This window comes from Pseudophryne corroboree, chromosome 3, assembly GCF_028390025.1.
Source record: "Pseudophryne corroboree isolate aPseCor3 chromosome 3, aPseCor3.hap2, whole genome shotgun sequence".
Classification (NCBI taxonomy): domain Eukaryota; kingdom Metazoa; phylum Chordata; class Amphibia; order Anura; family Myobatrachidae; genus Pseudophryne; species Pseudophryne corroboree.
This window is the reverse complement of record NC_086446.1, coordinates 772,195,992-772,211,485: the sequence shown is the minus strand read 5'-3', so window position 1 is coordinate 772,211,485 and position 15,494 is coordinate 772,195,992. Positions and strand designations below refer to the sequence as shown.

The following is a 15,494-nucleotide window of genomic DNA, read 5'->3' as shown; positions in this document are numbered from 1 at the left end:
CCAGTCCTTAAAAGGACCGGCAACCTCAATGCGGGCTTTTTGAATGTTATTGTTGTTCTCTTTCTACAACCTGTCTTCTTCTCACTTTTTCCAATTCTTCCTCCCACTCTCTCATTGACCGATCTGGACCTACGGACCCATACTTCTCATGGCATCCCCCGGTAGAATTAAAGTCACATCGATCAATGCGAAGGGCCTAAATGTGCCGGAGAAAAGATCATCCCTTTTGCGCTCCCTCTGGGCCGATAGAGTAGACGTTGCGCTAGTCCAAGAGACACACTTTAAAATCTCCGCCAAGAACCCCCCCTTGACAAACCATCGTTACCCCCAGGCCTTTTATAATAACAATCCAGATACTAAATCAAAAGGGGTGGCGATAATATTCTCCAAGACCCTCCAACTGTCAGACGTATCAGTACATAAGCCGATCCCGGGTCGCCTCTTGATAGTAAGCTGTAAAATATGTATGTGCCCTTACGCATTTGTCGCTCTATACGCCCCAAACAAGGACCAGCTCCCTTTTTTCCGCTCTGCCCTTACCCAATTGGAACCTTACCTTTCGGGGATCGTGGTTTTGGGGGGAGACCTGAACTGGATAATGGACCCATCACTGGACTCGTCCTCCAGAGCCCACCGAACCTCCCAACATCAATACCGACAAGTCAGACGACTATTCCACGACCTTCAGCTTGCCGATTCATGGAGGGTTCTCCATCCCTCCGAACGTGACTACTCCTTCTACTCGCCCCCGCATAATACATACTCCCGCCTCGACTACATATTTTTGAGCCACAGACATCTCCCTTTACTAGTTGACTCTTCCATAGGCTCGATATCCTGGTCAGACCACGCCCCGGTACACATGACCCTTTCATCCCCCCAGGCTTCCCCAGGCCAATGGACTTGGCGCCTCAACGAGTCTTTGCTCCAAGACCAATACTGCAAAGGTGAAATAGAAAAGGCCCTGTCTGAATTCTTCTCCATAAATGATACCGATGATGTTTCCAAAATTATCTTGTGGGAAGCACATAAATGCGCCATGAGAGGTAAGCTCATACAGTTGGGGTCATTTATGAAGAAACAGCGGTCAGCACTAATCACCAAACTGATGGAACGTCTCCGTCACCTCGAGTCCTCGCATAAAACGTCACTCTCAGAGGCCGACTATCTAGAGCTACTCGACACACGTGCCCAATTAAAGAAAACCCCCTCCGATAGTATCCAGCTTTCAGTCCGCAAATGCAACTCCAAATATTATCAGTGGGGCAATAAACCCGGCCGCCTCCTAGCCCAAGCACTTAAAGCTCAGCGCGCCTCCCTGTATATCAACAACATAAAAGACTATGGAGATGCCCTCCGATTCAAAACCCCCGAAATTGCTGCATGCTTCAAGCAATACTACTCCCTACTCTATAATCTAGAAAACCGACCCGATGGCACTACTACCCCCTATGATGTCCAGCAGGCGAAGGCGTATCTAGAAAAAGTGTCTTACCCCGCCCTTTCGCCCCCAGATAGGGAAGCCCTGGAACTACCTTTTACCCAACAAGAGTTGGAAAGCGCTCTGGCTTTGACACCCTCTGGTAAGAGCCCGGGGCCAGACGGCTTCACACTCACCTACTATAAGCAATTTAAAGACCTCATCTCTCCTTATCTTCTACAGGCTTTCAACTCCATTTCCGCAGATACCCATTTTTCGGGCCAATCCCTCGAGGCCCACATTTCTGTTCTGCCTAAGCCTGGTAAGGACCCCTCGATGTGCTCCAGCTACAGACCCATATCCCTTCTAAATGTTGATGTCAAACTTTTCGCAAAAATAATGGCAATTAGACTAAACTCATTCCTACCATCTCTAATCCACAGCGACCAAGTGGGGTTTGTCCCAAATCGCGAAGCTAAAGACAACATCACAAAGGTGTTGAACCTAATCCATATAGCATCCCAGAGCGGCCCCCCTACCATGCTCCTATCTACCGACGCCGAGAAGGCCTTTGATAGAGTTAGCTGGGGCTTTATGGGTTCTGTACTGGGGCACATTGGACTGGGCCCCCTAGCGCTTGGCAGAATTATGGGACTTTATAAATCCCCCTCAGCTCGAGTCCGAGTTAACAGATCCTTATCGGACTCCTTTTTTATAAGTAACGGGACAAGACAGGGTTGCCCATTATCTCCCCTTCTCTTTGTCCTCTGTATCGAGGCCCTCGCGAGAGCCATTAGAGCCAACGATGGCATCAATGGCCTGAGAGTTGGCGACACAGACTACAAACTCTCCCTGTTTGCTGATGACCTATTAGCCACAATAACCCATCCGACCTCTTCTCTCCCTCATCTCATGCAAGAGCTGTCTTATTTTAGGCTTCTCTCCAATTTTAAGATTAACATGTCCAAATCTTGTGCCCTGAACATCTCCACGCCACCTGACACGGTGGCCAAACTAAAACGAACCTTTCCCTTCACTTGGAACACCTCCCATCTATCTTACTTGGGAGTACAGCTGCCGAGCGATCTGTCTCGTTTGTTCACTTTGAATTTTACGCCCCTTCTCCGTACACTCAGAGCTGACTTTAGTAGATGGTATCTTAAACCACTCTCATGGTTGGGAAGGGTGAATGTGGTAAAAATGGATACACTCCCCAAGCTTCTCTACAAACTACAGACCCTCCCCATACAGATCCCTGACTCCTGGTTCATATCCATACGGCTCTTGATACAACAATTCATATGGTCCCGGAGACGGCCCAGAATCAGCCGATCCACCATGACCCGTTCCTACCGTAGTGGTGGCTTCCAACTACCTGATGTCAGAGGATATTATTGGGCAATATTGCTTAATAGGGTGTTGGATTGGACGAGGAGTCGGGATACTAAGCAATGGGTGGCTCTGGAGGGGCTATATATACAACAATTTCCAGAGATCTTCCCCTGGCTTCCTTCCCTGCCCAGGTCACTAGTTCCCCACCCAACTATCACCGCCACCCTCACCTTCTGGAAAAAAGCACGCACTTGGTCCTCCCAATCATCCACTTTCGGCCCACTGACTTCTTTTCTAGCCAACCCCGACTTTCTGCCAGGTCTAACTCCCTCTCACTTTAGCAACTGGGCCCTTGAGGGTCTTTTTAGAGTAGGCCAGCTGGCGTCCCCCTCAGGTGTTAGGCAGTTTTCAGAGATACGATCAAAATGGGAAATCCCGCAACATGACTTCTGGAAATATCTACAGCTTAGGCATTTCCTGCACTCTGAGCGCAGATATATCCAGGCCTCACAGGAACTAACACAGTTCGAAAGGCTCTGCGTATCTAAATGTACCCCCAAGCATACTGTCTCTGCACTCTATAAATTGTTACAGAGCTCTGCGGCCCACACATCCACATCTTTTCAGGTGGCCTGGGAGAAGGATCTCGGGATCCAACTTACAGAAAAAGAGTGGCAGAGGATATTCATCAAATCTCATAAAAGCTCAGTGTGTATTCAAGTCAGGGAAACCCAATATAAACTTTTAATGAGATGGTACAGGCACCCCTCTCTCCTTCACTTCATGTATCCCGGGGTGACGGACAGATGCTGGAGATGCCTCAATGCCACAGGCACCCTAATGCACATCTGGTGGGACTGCCCCCTACTTGGCCCCTTTTGGGCCGATATCATCTCCACTTCACAAGTCATACTCCAAGCCCCGGTCCCTACTGACCCCGCCTTTTGGTTGCTCTCCCACTCCTCGATTTCATTGGCACAACATAAGACATCATTACTCCGTCATTTAGCTAATGCAGCACGGGCAGTCATCCCCACACTCTGGAGATCCCCAAACCCGCCCACAAGAAAATTGTGGTTTACTAGAGTTACCTATTTTATGAATATGGAGAATATCCTCCTGGTCTCCAGAGACAAACTATCGGAGTTCATGGCCACCTGGCTACCCTGGATAGAATATACATCCTCTAAGGACTACAAAGACTACGTATACGCTACCAAATGACTTAGCTTCACAGACACCTGATTAAAGTGATTGCATTGCAGCTATTGCTCACCTCAAAGGTCCCCAGACCTGGTCACTCTCTCTCCTATTTTCTTTTTCTTCTCTATACCCCATACCCCGCTCTTTATTTTATTTCTTATTTTTTATTTAACTATCTTATTATATTTACCTAAGATATCACGATTGTAACCACTTTGCAGGTAGCAAACTAGTTGGTAATACATTGATGCTCTAAGGCAACAAACTGAAGCCTGTTCCTAAACCGACTCCTGGAGTCTGATAAGTCATACCATTCTGTTTTATTTGACTAAAATGTACCTGATCCTATCAATAAGCACTGTTGCTTATGTGCTTGAACGTGATGTAATTTCTGTGTCTTTCTGAATAAAAACAGATTATACAAAAAAAAGTGACATCTGCCCCCGGCAGTGAGTATACAGATAGTATAAGTGACATCTACCCCCGGCAGTGAGTTTACAGACAGTATGAGTGACAGCTGCCTCCGGCAGTGAGTATACAGACAGTATGAGTAACACCTGCCCCCAGCAGTGAGTATACAGACAGTATGAGTGACACCTGCCCCCGGCGGTGAGTATACAGATAGTATAAGTGACACCAGTGAGTATACAGATAGTATAAGTGACATCTGCCCCCGGCAGTGAGTATACAGACAGTATGAGTAACACCTGCCCCCCGCAGTGAGTTTACAGACAGTATGAGTGACAGCTGCCCCCGGCAGTGAGTATACAGACAGTATGAGTGACACCTGCCCCCGGCGGTGAGTATACAGATAGTATAAGTGACACCAGTGAGTATACAGATAGTATAAGTGACATCTGCCCCCGGCAGTGAGTATACAGACAGTATGAGTAACACCTGCCCCATGGCAGTGAGTTTACAGACAGTATGAGTGACAGCTGCCTCCGGCAGTGAGTATACAGACAGTATGAGTAACACCTGCCCCCCGCAGTGAGTTTACAGACAGTATGAGTGACAGATGCCCCCGGCAGTGAGTATACAGACAGTATAAGTCACAGCTGCCCCTGGCAGTGAGTATACAGACAGTATGAGTGACATCTGCCCCCGGCGGTGAGTATACAGATAGTAGGTTCCAAATAGCATAGTATACTAAATAAGACCGTGATATAGAAAAGCTTTATCTATATATGTATTTGTTCCAGAAATATGCTTATAGCAAGCGTATCTGTAGATTAAAGAGATTTATCTTTTTCCACGACTCCTAGGAGAGGATCACTGGACTCATGTATCAGAACCTCGTAGTGGTACAGGGTAGCTCACCCAAACCAAAAATAAACTCTGTATAGCTTCTCGGCCTGTTGTACGATCTGTATTCCGCCAGACTGCCCATAGGCTCATGTGTATATAAAGAGAAATATCAATAGCTGTTCAATTGCCGGCTAATCCTCCGCCCGGATAAATCTGTGTGACCCCCATGCAATTTACGGCAGTGGGACCTTCGCACAAAAGTGTTGTGTGAATTGGGGTGCAAATCAGCCAGGTGAAGGGTGCGAGATGGGGTGCTGTTGCCAGTGTTTAAACGCCGCGGCAATGGCAATTCGCACCCTTCGCTGCCAATTGAATTCCCCCCATAGTGCAGTATGTTTTATATTCCAAACACCACACAATTCGATATACACAAAACGTAGAGGAGAATAGGTTTATTTGTGTGTGTCCCCCCCCCCCCAGTGCACATCGACACCATGTACCTGTATATCTGCCCAAATAATATTTTGGGAAGGGATCAGCATCTGTATTTCTCAGGGAGGGACCTTAGCACGTGGCACGATAGCGGCCAATGGTACCACTGACTGTGAGGACACTACTGACTTATTACAAGGGCCAGAGTGCAGTGTGTGCAATCTCTCATATAAATGTGCTGAGTGACAGGAATATACAAGCATTCTATAACCCGGAATGTATTCGTGTTAATCCGCTCTCTCCCCCGCAGACTGTAGAGAGGTCCAGTATCCCTGCACCCGGATGTACTCTGTACAGAAACCCGTCAAACAGTGTATCAGCTACTTGTGTGTCACCAGGTAAGTCAGAGTTGCCTACCCTCCCTCATTCTGCAGGAGACTCCCTGAAATAGCAGCAATCTCCCTCACTCCCTGAATAGACTATCAATCTCCCTGATTTTACCTTACCCCCATTATATAGCTGTTATATTCTTGGGGAAAAGATAAATTAGAGATATATACATTCCAATGGGATCATCAGCGCCATTTCCCTGCATTGGTTATAAGGCACAATGATCCCTATGGCTACATTAATTTTAAATAAGGTTTCTCGTGGACACTTACAGTATATGTGTATACAGTATACTAACTTTGGGGCTCATTTACCTTTTTATGTAAGTCATTTTCATGACACGCCTCTCAGATGTAGCAGTACACATCTGCGCTTATAGGTGTTACTTTCACAATCTCCCTGACATGCTTTTTCAAAAGTAAGCAAGTATGAGGTAAGTACCGTGCACTTTACCACACACGTGTTCCCCTCATTATAGGAAAAACCTGAACAGCACTGACACAGCGGCTATTGCGGGATATCATCTGTAGAGATCAGGGGCATTATAATACCTGAAAATATGGCTCATGCGGAGGTGCCATGTGGGGTAGTCAATCTCAGGATTCTCTGGGATACCCGGGATTGGTTTGTTTCCTGTGTGTCCTCCGCCTCACCCCACCGCACCCACAGAACTCACCACCACTGTACCTGAGAGGGTGGGTAACTTCCTCCGGTTTGGTGGGGTCCGTGCGGTGGGTGGCAGGCAGCTGTGTGCGCAGCGTGACCTCTGACTTCACGTCACGCTGCGCAGGGGGAGCCGGGCAGCGTCTGAGCCTCCTGAGGACGCTCAATGCTGCCCGGCATTAAAAAAAAAAAAATGACCACCTGAACTCGAAAATCCCCGGGATTTAAGCTTCTAATGCCGAGATTGAATCCCAGATGATTTTTGGCCTAAATCCTGGGATCCCGCCGATCCCGGGATTGGCCACCCTAGTGCAATGTTACCAGAGATCTGCACATGTGCACTAAGAAATCACTGGCAAAAATAAGAATTTACTTACCGATAATTCTATTTCTCGTAGTCCGTAGTGGATGCTGAGAACTCCGTAAGGACCATGGGGGATAGCGGCTCCGCAGGAGACTGGGCACAAAAGTAAAGCTTTAGGACTACCTGGTGTGCACTGGCTCCTCCCCCTATGACCCTCCTCCAAGCCTCAGTTAGGATACTGTGCCCGGACGAGCGTACACAATAAGGAAGGATTCATGAATCCCGGGTAAGACTCATACCAGCCACACCAATCACACTGTACAACTTGTGATATGAACCCAGTTAACAGCATGATAATAGAGGAGCCTCTGAATAGATGGCTCACAACAACAATAACCCGATTTAGTTAACAATAACTATGTACAAGTATTGCAGACAATCCGCACTTGGGATGGGCGCCCAGCATCCACTACGAACTACGAGAAATAGAATTATCGGTAAGTAAATTCTTATTTTCTCTGACGTCCTAGTGGATGCTGGGAACTCCGTAAGGACCATGGGGATTATACCAAAGCTCCCAAACGGGCGGGAGAGTGCGGATGACTCTGCAACACCGAATGAGAGAACTCCAGGTCCTCCTCAGCCAGGGTATCAAATCTGTATTATTTAGCAAACGTGTTTGCCCCTGACCAAGTAGCTGCTCGGCAAAGTTGTAAAGCCGAGACCCCTCGGGCAGCCGCCCAAGATGAGCCCACCTTCCTTGTGGAATGGGCTTTTACAGATTTTGGCTGTGGCAGGCCTGCCACAGAATGTGCAAGCTGAATTGTACTACAAATCCAACGAGCAATAGTCTGCTTAGAAGCAGGAGCACCCAGCTTGTTGGGTGCATACAGGATAAACAGCGAGTCAGATTTTCTGACTCCAGCCGTCCTGGAAACATATATTTTCAGGGCCCTGACTACGTCCAGCAACTTGGAGTCCTCCAAGTCCCTAGCAGCCGCAGGTACCACAATAGGCTGGTTCAGGTGAAACGCTGAAACCACCTTAGGGAGAAATTGAGGACGAGTCCTCAATTCTGCCCTGTCCGTATGAAAAATCAGGTAAGGGCTTTTATAGGATAAAGCCGCCAATTCTGACACACGCCTGGCCGAAGCCAAGGCCAACAGCATTACCACTTTCCATGTGAGATATTTTAAGTCCACAGTGGTGAGTGGTTCAAACCAATGTGATTTTAGGAACCCCAAAACTACATTGAGATCCCAAGGTGCCACTGGAGGCACAAAAGGAGGCTGTATATGCAGTACCCCCTTGACAAACGTCTGAACTTCAGGAACTGAAGCCAGTTCTTTCTGGAAGAAAATCGACAGGGCCGAAATTTGAACCTTAATGGACCCCAATTTTAGGCCCATAGACACTCCTGTTTGCAGGAAATGCAGGAATCGACCCAGTTGAAATTCCTCTGTAGGGGCCTTCCTGGCCTCGCACCACGCAACATATTTACGCCAAATGCGATGATAATGCTTTGTGGTTACATCCTTTCTGGCTTTAATCAAAGTAGGGATGACTTCATCTGGAATGCCTTTTTCCTTCAGGATCCGGCGTTCAACCGCCATGCCGTCAAACGCAGCCGCGGTAAGTCTTGGAACAGACAGGGTCCTTGCTGGAGCAGGTCCCTTCTTAGAGGTAGAGGCCACGGGTCCTCTGTGAGCATCTCTTGAAGTTCCGGGTACCAAGTCCTTCTTGGCCAATCCGGAGCCACGAGTATAGTTCTTACTCCTCTCCGTCTTATAATTCTCAGTACCTTGGGTATGAGAGGCAGAGGAGGGAACACATACACCGACTGGTACACCCACGGTGTTACCAGAGCGTCCACAGCTATTGCTTGAGGGTCCCTTGACCTGGCGCAATACCTGTCCAGTTTTTTGTTGAGGCGGGACGCCATCATGTCCACCTTTGGTTTTTCCCAACGGTTCACAATCATGTGGAAGACTTCTGGGTGAAGTCCCCACTCTCCCGGGTAGAGGTCGTGCCTGCTGAGGAAGTCTGCTTCCCAGTTGTCCACTCCCGGAATGAACACTGCTGACAGTGCTATCACATGATTTTCCGCCCAGCGAAGAAGCCTTGCAGCTTCTGCCATTGCCCTCCTGCTTCTTGTGCAGCCCTGTCTGTTTACGTGGGCGACTGCCGTGATGTTGTCCGACTGGATCAGCACCGGCTGACCTTGAAGCAGCGGTCTTGCTAGGCTTAGAGCATTGTAAATGGCCCTTAGCTCCAGGATATTTATGTGAAGTGATGTCTCCAGGCTTGACCACAAGCCCTGGAAATTCCTTCCCTGTGTGACTGCTCCCCAGCCTTGCAGGCTGGCATCCGTGGTCACCAGGACCCAGTCCTGAATGCCGAATCTGCGGCCCTCTAGAAGATGAGCACTCTGTAACCACCACAGGAGAGACACCCTTGTCTTTGGTGACAGGGTTATCCGCTGATGCATCTGAAGATGCGATCCGAACCATTTGTCCAGCAGGTCCCACTGGAAAGTTCTTGCGTGGAATCTGCCGAATGGGATTGCTTCGTAGGAAGCCACCATTTTTCCCAGGACCCTTGTGCATTGATGCACTGAGACTTGGCCTGGTTTTAGGAGGTTTCTGACTAGCTCGGATAACTCCCTGGCTTTCTCCTCCGGGAGAAACACCTTTTTCTGGACTGTGTCCAGGATCATCCCTAGGAATAGAAGACGCGTCGTCGGGATCAGCTGCGATTTTGGAATACTGAGAATCCAACCGTGCTGCCGCAACACTACCTGAGATAGTGCTACCCCGACTTCCAACTGTTCCCTGGATCTTGCCCTTATCAGGAGATCGTCCAAGTAAGGGATAACTAAAACTCCCTTCCTTCGAAGGAGTATCATCATTTCAGCCATTACTTTGGTAAAGACCCGGGGTGCCGTGGACAATCCAAACGGCAGCGTCTGAAACTGATAGTGACAGTTCTGTACCACAAACCTGAGGTACCCTTGGTGAGAAGGGTAAATTGGGACATGGAGGTAAGCATCCTTGATGTCCAGAGACACCATATAATCCCCTTCTTCCAGGTTCGCAATCACCGCTCTGAGTGACTCCATCTTGAATTTGAACCTCTGTATGTAAGTGTTCAAGGATTTTAGATTTAAAATAGGTCTCACCGAGCCGTCCGGCTTCGGTACCACAAACAGCGTGGAATAATACCCCTTTCCCTGTTGCAGGAGGGGTACCTTGATTATCACCTGCTGGGAATACAGCTTGTGAATGGCTTCCAATACCGCCTTCCTGTCGGAGGGAGACGTCGGTAAAGCAGACTTTAGGAAACGGCGAGGGGGAGACGTCTCGAATTCCAATTTGTACCCCTGAGATACCACCTGAAGGATCCAGGGGTCCACTTGTGAGTGAGCCCACTGCGCGCTGAAATTCTTGAGACGGGCCCCCACCGTGCCTGAGTCCGCTTGTAAAGCCCCAGCGTCATGCTGAGGACTTGGCAGAGGCGGGAGAGGGCTTCTGTTCCTGGGAACTGGCTGTTTGCTGCAGCCTTTTTCCTCTCCCCCTGCCACGGGGCAGAAATGAGGAGCCTTTTGCTCGCTTGCCCTTATGGGGCCGAAAGGATTGCGCCTGATAATACGGCGTCTTCTTATGTTGAGAGGCTACCTGGGGTAAAAATGTGGATTTCCCAGCAGTTGCCGTGGCTACCAGGTCTGATAGACCTACCCCAAATAACTCCTCCCCTTTATAAGGCAATACTTCCATATGCCTTTTGGAATCCGCATCACCTGACCACTGCCGCGTCCATAACCCTCTTCTGGCAGAAATGGACAGCGCACTTACTCTTGATGCCAGTCGGCAGATATCCCTCTGTGCATCACGCATATAAAGAAATGCATCTTTCAAATGCTCTATAGTCAGTAATATACTGTCCCTGTCTAGGGTATCAATATTGTCCGTCAGGGAATCCGACCAAGCCACCCCAGCACTGCACATCCAGGCTGAGGCGATTGCTGGTCGCAGTATAACTCCCGTGTGAGTGTATATACATTTTAGGATATTCTCCTGCTTTCTGTCAGCAGGTTCCTTAAGGGCGGCCGTCTCAGGAGAGGGTAGTGCCACCTGTTTAGACAAGCGTGTGAGCGCTTTATCCACCCTAGGGGGTGTTTCCCAACGTGCCCTATCCTCTGGCGGGAAAGGGTATGATGCCAATAACCTTTTAGGAATTATCAGTTTTTTATCGGGGGAAACCCACGCTTCATCACACACTTCATTTAATTCCTCAGATGCAGGAAAAACTACAGGCAGTTTTTTCTCACCAAACATAATACCCTTTTTAGTGGTACTTGTATTATCAGAAATATGTAAAACATTTTTCATTGCCTCAATCATGTAACGTGTGGCCCTACTGGAAGTCACATTCGTCTCTTCATCGTCGACACTGGAGTCAGTATCCGTGTCGGCATCTGTGTCTGCCATCTGAGGTAACGGGCGTTTTAGAGCCCCTGATGGCCTTTGAGACGCCTGGACAGGCACAAGCTGAGTAGCCGGCTGCCTCATGTCATCAACCGTCTTTTGTAAAGAGCTGACACTGTCACGTAAGTCCTTCCATAAGCCCATCCACTCAGGTGTCGACTCCCTAGGGGGTGACATCTCTATTACAGGCAATTGCTCCGCCTCCACATCATTTTCCTCCTCAAACATGTCGACACAATCGTACCGACACACAGCACACACACAGGGAATGCTCTGATAGCGGACAGGACCCCACTAGCCCTTTGGGGAGACAGAGGGAGAGTATGCCAGCACACACCAGAGCGCTATATATATATAGGGATACCACTATATAATGTGTTTTCCCCTTATAGCTGCTGATATTATCAAACTGCGCCAATTAGTGCCCCCCCTCTCTTTTTTACCCTTTTCTGTAGTGCAGGACTGCAGGGGAGAGTCAGGGAGACGTCCTTCCAGCGGAGCTGTGAGGGAAAATGGCGCCAGTGTGCTGAGGAGATAGGCTCCGCCCCCTTCTCGGCGGACTTTTCTCCCGCGTTTTGCTGTATTCTGGCAGGGGTTAAAATACATCCATATAGCCCTGGGGGTTATATGTGATGTATTTTCGCCAGCCAAGGTGTTTTTATTGCTGCTCAGGGCGCCCCCCCCTAGCGCCCTGCACCCTCAGTGACCGGAGTGTGAAGTGTGCCTGAGGAGCAATGGCGCACAGCTGCAGTGCTGTGCGCTACCTTGTTGAAGACTGATGTCTTCTGCCGCCGATTTTCCGGACCTCTTCTTGCTTCTGGCTCTGTAAGGGGGCCGGCGGCGCGGCTCTGGGACCGGACTCCGAGGCTGGGCCTGTGTTCGGTCCCTCTGGAGCTAATGGTGTCCAGTAGCCTAAGAAGCCCAAGCTGGCTGCAAGCAGGCAGGTTCGCTTCTTCTCCCCTTATTCCCTCGATGCAGTGAGCCTGTTGCCAGCAGGTCTCACTGAAAATAAGAAACCTAAAACTAACTTTTTCTAAGAAGCTCAGGAGAGCCCCCTAGATTGCACCCTGCTCGGTCGGGCACAAAAATCTAACTGAGGCTTGGAGGAGGGTCATAGGGGGAGGAGCCAGTGCACACCAGGTAGTCCTAAAGCTTTACTTTTGTGCCCAGTCTCCTGCGGAGCCGCTATCCCCCATGGTCCTTACGGAGTTCCCAGCATCCACTAGGACGTCAGAGAAATGGCACCTGTCATACTCCAGTATACTCCAGATGTGATGGAACTGTGCTGACTTGTGATGGTGTCATGGGTTTATAGCTAGAGGTTCGTGCAATCGGAGTTGTGCATATGGGAAGGGAAGCCTGTTTCTGACAGGTCTTTGGCACCCAGCATAGGACTTGTGGGGTTGGGGATGGAATCCCGATGGCCAGGATCCCGGAGCTCAGTATGTGGTGCATACTTCCCAGTAATCACACTTATCACCAGTCAATAACTTTTACGGTTTTGCCTACATTGATGTATCTCTCGTCTTTCAAACAAGGGAGCCCATCACTTAGTTTTTTTTTTGTTTTTTTTTACAAAAGTGACATTGTAGCAGATGCACAGTTTTAAGGTATAGTATATGCAGAGGATAAGTGGGACTTGTCCTCAGCGGCGAAGGGAGTTAGTGCTATTTCCTATGCTTTTTAACTATGTATTTACATGTGAAAGGTGGATTTTTTTCTTTATACAAGTATATCCAATGCAGAGAGAACAACACAACTGCGTTGAATCCCTGAGCAACAAAAATAAACAACTCCATATACTTATATAAAGACATGGCTGAAAGGGACAGAAAGACGCTAAAAAGAAAATGCTATATATTTTTACCAGAAAATGCAGGAGAACCTGTACAAAGCAGTAATTATAGTCACATGAACAGTGCAATACCTTTAAATGAATACCCTTGTGGTCTGTTTTTCCTGTGTATTACATGACGTGATAGCATTCGGCTAGAAAGGTGATATTTAGACCTGTTTAGGAATGCAGTTCTTGTGAGATCCCTCCTCCAGGATACTGCCCCTCTCCTATCTCTTACATTGGTATCCGGACTCCAGGTCGACAGCAAAAAGGTCGACACACCTTAGGTCGACGCCAATTGGTCGACGCACCTTAGGTCGACGTGGACAAAAGGTCGACAGGAACAAGGTCGACATGGAAAAGGGTCGACATGAGTTTTTCACGATTTTTTTTCTTTTTTGGAACCTTTTCATACTTAACGATCCACGTGGACTACGATTGGAACGGTAATCTGTGCCGAGCGAAGCGGTAGCGGAGCGAAGGCACCATGCGAGGGGATGCGGTGCACTAATTGGGGTTCCCGGTCACTCTACGAAGAAAACGACACAAAAAAACATAAAAAACTCATGTCGACCTTTTTCCATGTCGACCTTGTTCCTGTCGACCTTTTGTCCACGTCGACCTTTTGTCCATGTCGACCTAAGGCGTGTCGACCAATTGGCGTCGACCTAATGTGTGTCGACCTTTTTGCTGTCGACCCTGAGTCCCAGACCCCTTACATTTACCACAGCATGATGCCCCTGCCTCCGCTTCTTACTTACCCTGACTACTCTGTTTTCAGTGTGCGACGTGTGTACATGGTGAATAAGGAGATCTGCACACGCATTATGTGCAAAGAAGATGAGATCATTCAAGGTGACTATTTGTGGGCATAGAATAAGGGGAGCGGGCGTGGTTGGGTGGTTCAGGGTGTGATATGGTTGAATTGGAGGGTGTGGTATGGTTGAATTGGGGTGTGGTACAGTTGAATTGGGGTGAGTTTGGTGAATGGGTTGACTTACTGCCATCTCCATTATCTCACGGCCCTTTCCTTCTCTTTCATGTTGCTCCGTGAACCCGCCTGCGCAGACGAGAAGTGCCGCCAACTAGCCGGGCTCCCACCTCGCCCACCTGAGCCCCAAGCTGTTCCTACAGAGAGCACAGGAAATTAAGACTTAATTAAAGATCACTTCAGTTATAACCCCCAATATTATCCGCACCAATTGTGCGCCCCAATCTCCGGAACACGGAATTTAGACCAATACTGTAACACTTACACTCCCTTATTCCCATTACCCAGTCACACACACAACCCTTATATGGATTCAAATTGGTTACTTGGGAAATATAGCTACATGGCATTGGAAGGAGGGATATGAGATTTCATGGGTACCAATGCCAGGGTGGAGGGGCTTAGTGTTGAGCATGGCATATCCATAGGGATGGTTGAGCACTATGTACGACAAGGCATTTTCCTTTACTATATTTGGGCCTCTGTTTCCCAACTTATGTAATGATGTAATAATTGCAATATAAAGACATTTATGGAACCTCACCATCTCTGAGAAATCACTGTCTATATAACCTTTACACTGTGCAATGTTAATTATGATACATTGGTGGTCATTCCGAGTTGATCGCTAGCTGCATTTGTTCGCAGCGCAGTGATCAGGCTAAAAAAGTCAGTTCTGCGCATGCGGTGCAATGCACACGCGCGTCGTACGGGCACAACGAATGATGTAGTTTCACACAGGGTCTAGCGAAGCTTTTCAGTCGCACTGCTGGCTGCAGAGTGATTGACATGAAGTGGGCGTTTCTGGGTGTCAACTGACCGTTTTCAGGGAGTGTTCGGAAAAACGCAGGCGTGGCAGGAAAAATGCAGGCGTGGCTGGGCGAATGCGGGGCGTGTTTGTGACGTCAAAACAGGAACTGAACAGTCTGAAGTGATCGCAAGCGCTGAGTAGGTTTTGAGCTACTCTGAAACTGCACAAAAATACTTTGTAGCCGCTCTGCGATCCTTTCGTTTGCACTTCTGCTAAGCTAAAATACACTCCCAGTGGGCGGCGGCATAGCGTTTGCACGGCTGCTAAAAACTGCTAGCGAGTGAACAACTTGGAATGACCCCCATTGTGTCTTTGCCTTCTTGGAAATCGGGGGATGGGGGGGAGTACATTGCCAGGTCTTATAGCAGAAACAGGGCCA

The 15,494-nt window shown here is 48.6% G+C and overlaps 1 protein-coding gene across 2 annotated transcripts in view; it reads left to right on the top strand.

Moving 5' to 3' along the window:
• MFAP5 (microfibril associated protein 5) overlaps nt 1-14,847 on the top strand; it is a 31,501-nt gene extending 16,654 nt beyond the window's left edge. For both annotated transcript variants that reach the window (XM_063962527.1, XM_063962529.1), the window contains exons 6-8: nt 5,946-6,033; nt 14,095-14,168; nt 14,382-14,847. In XM_063962527.1, coding sequence (XP_063818597.1) covers nt 5,946-6,033; nt 14,095-14,168; nt 14,382-14,464 — 245 coding nt within the window. In that variant the 3' untranslated portion in view covers nt 14,465-14,847. The remainder of the gene's footprint in view (nt 1-5,945; nt 6,034-14,094; nt 14,169-14,381) is intronic.
• Nucleotides 14,848-15,494: the final 647 nt, after the last annotated feature.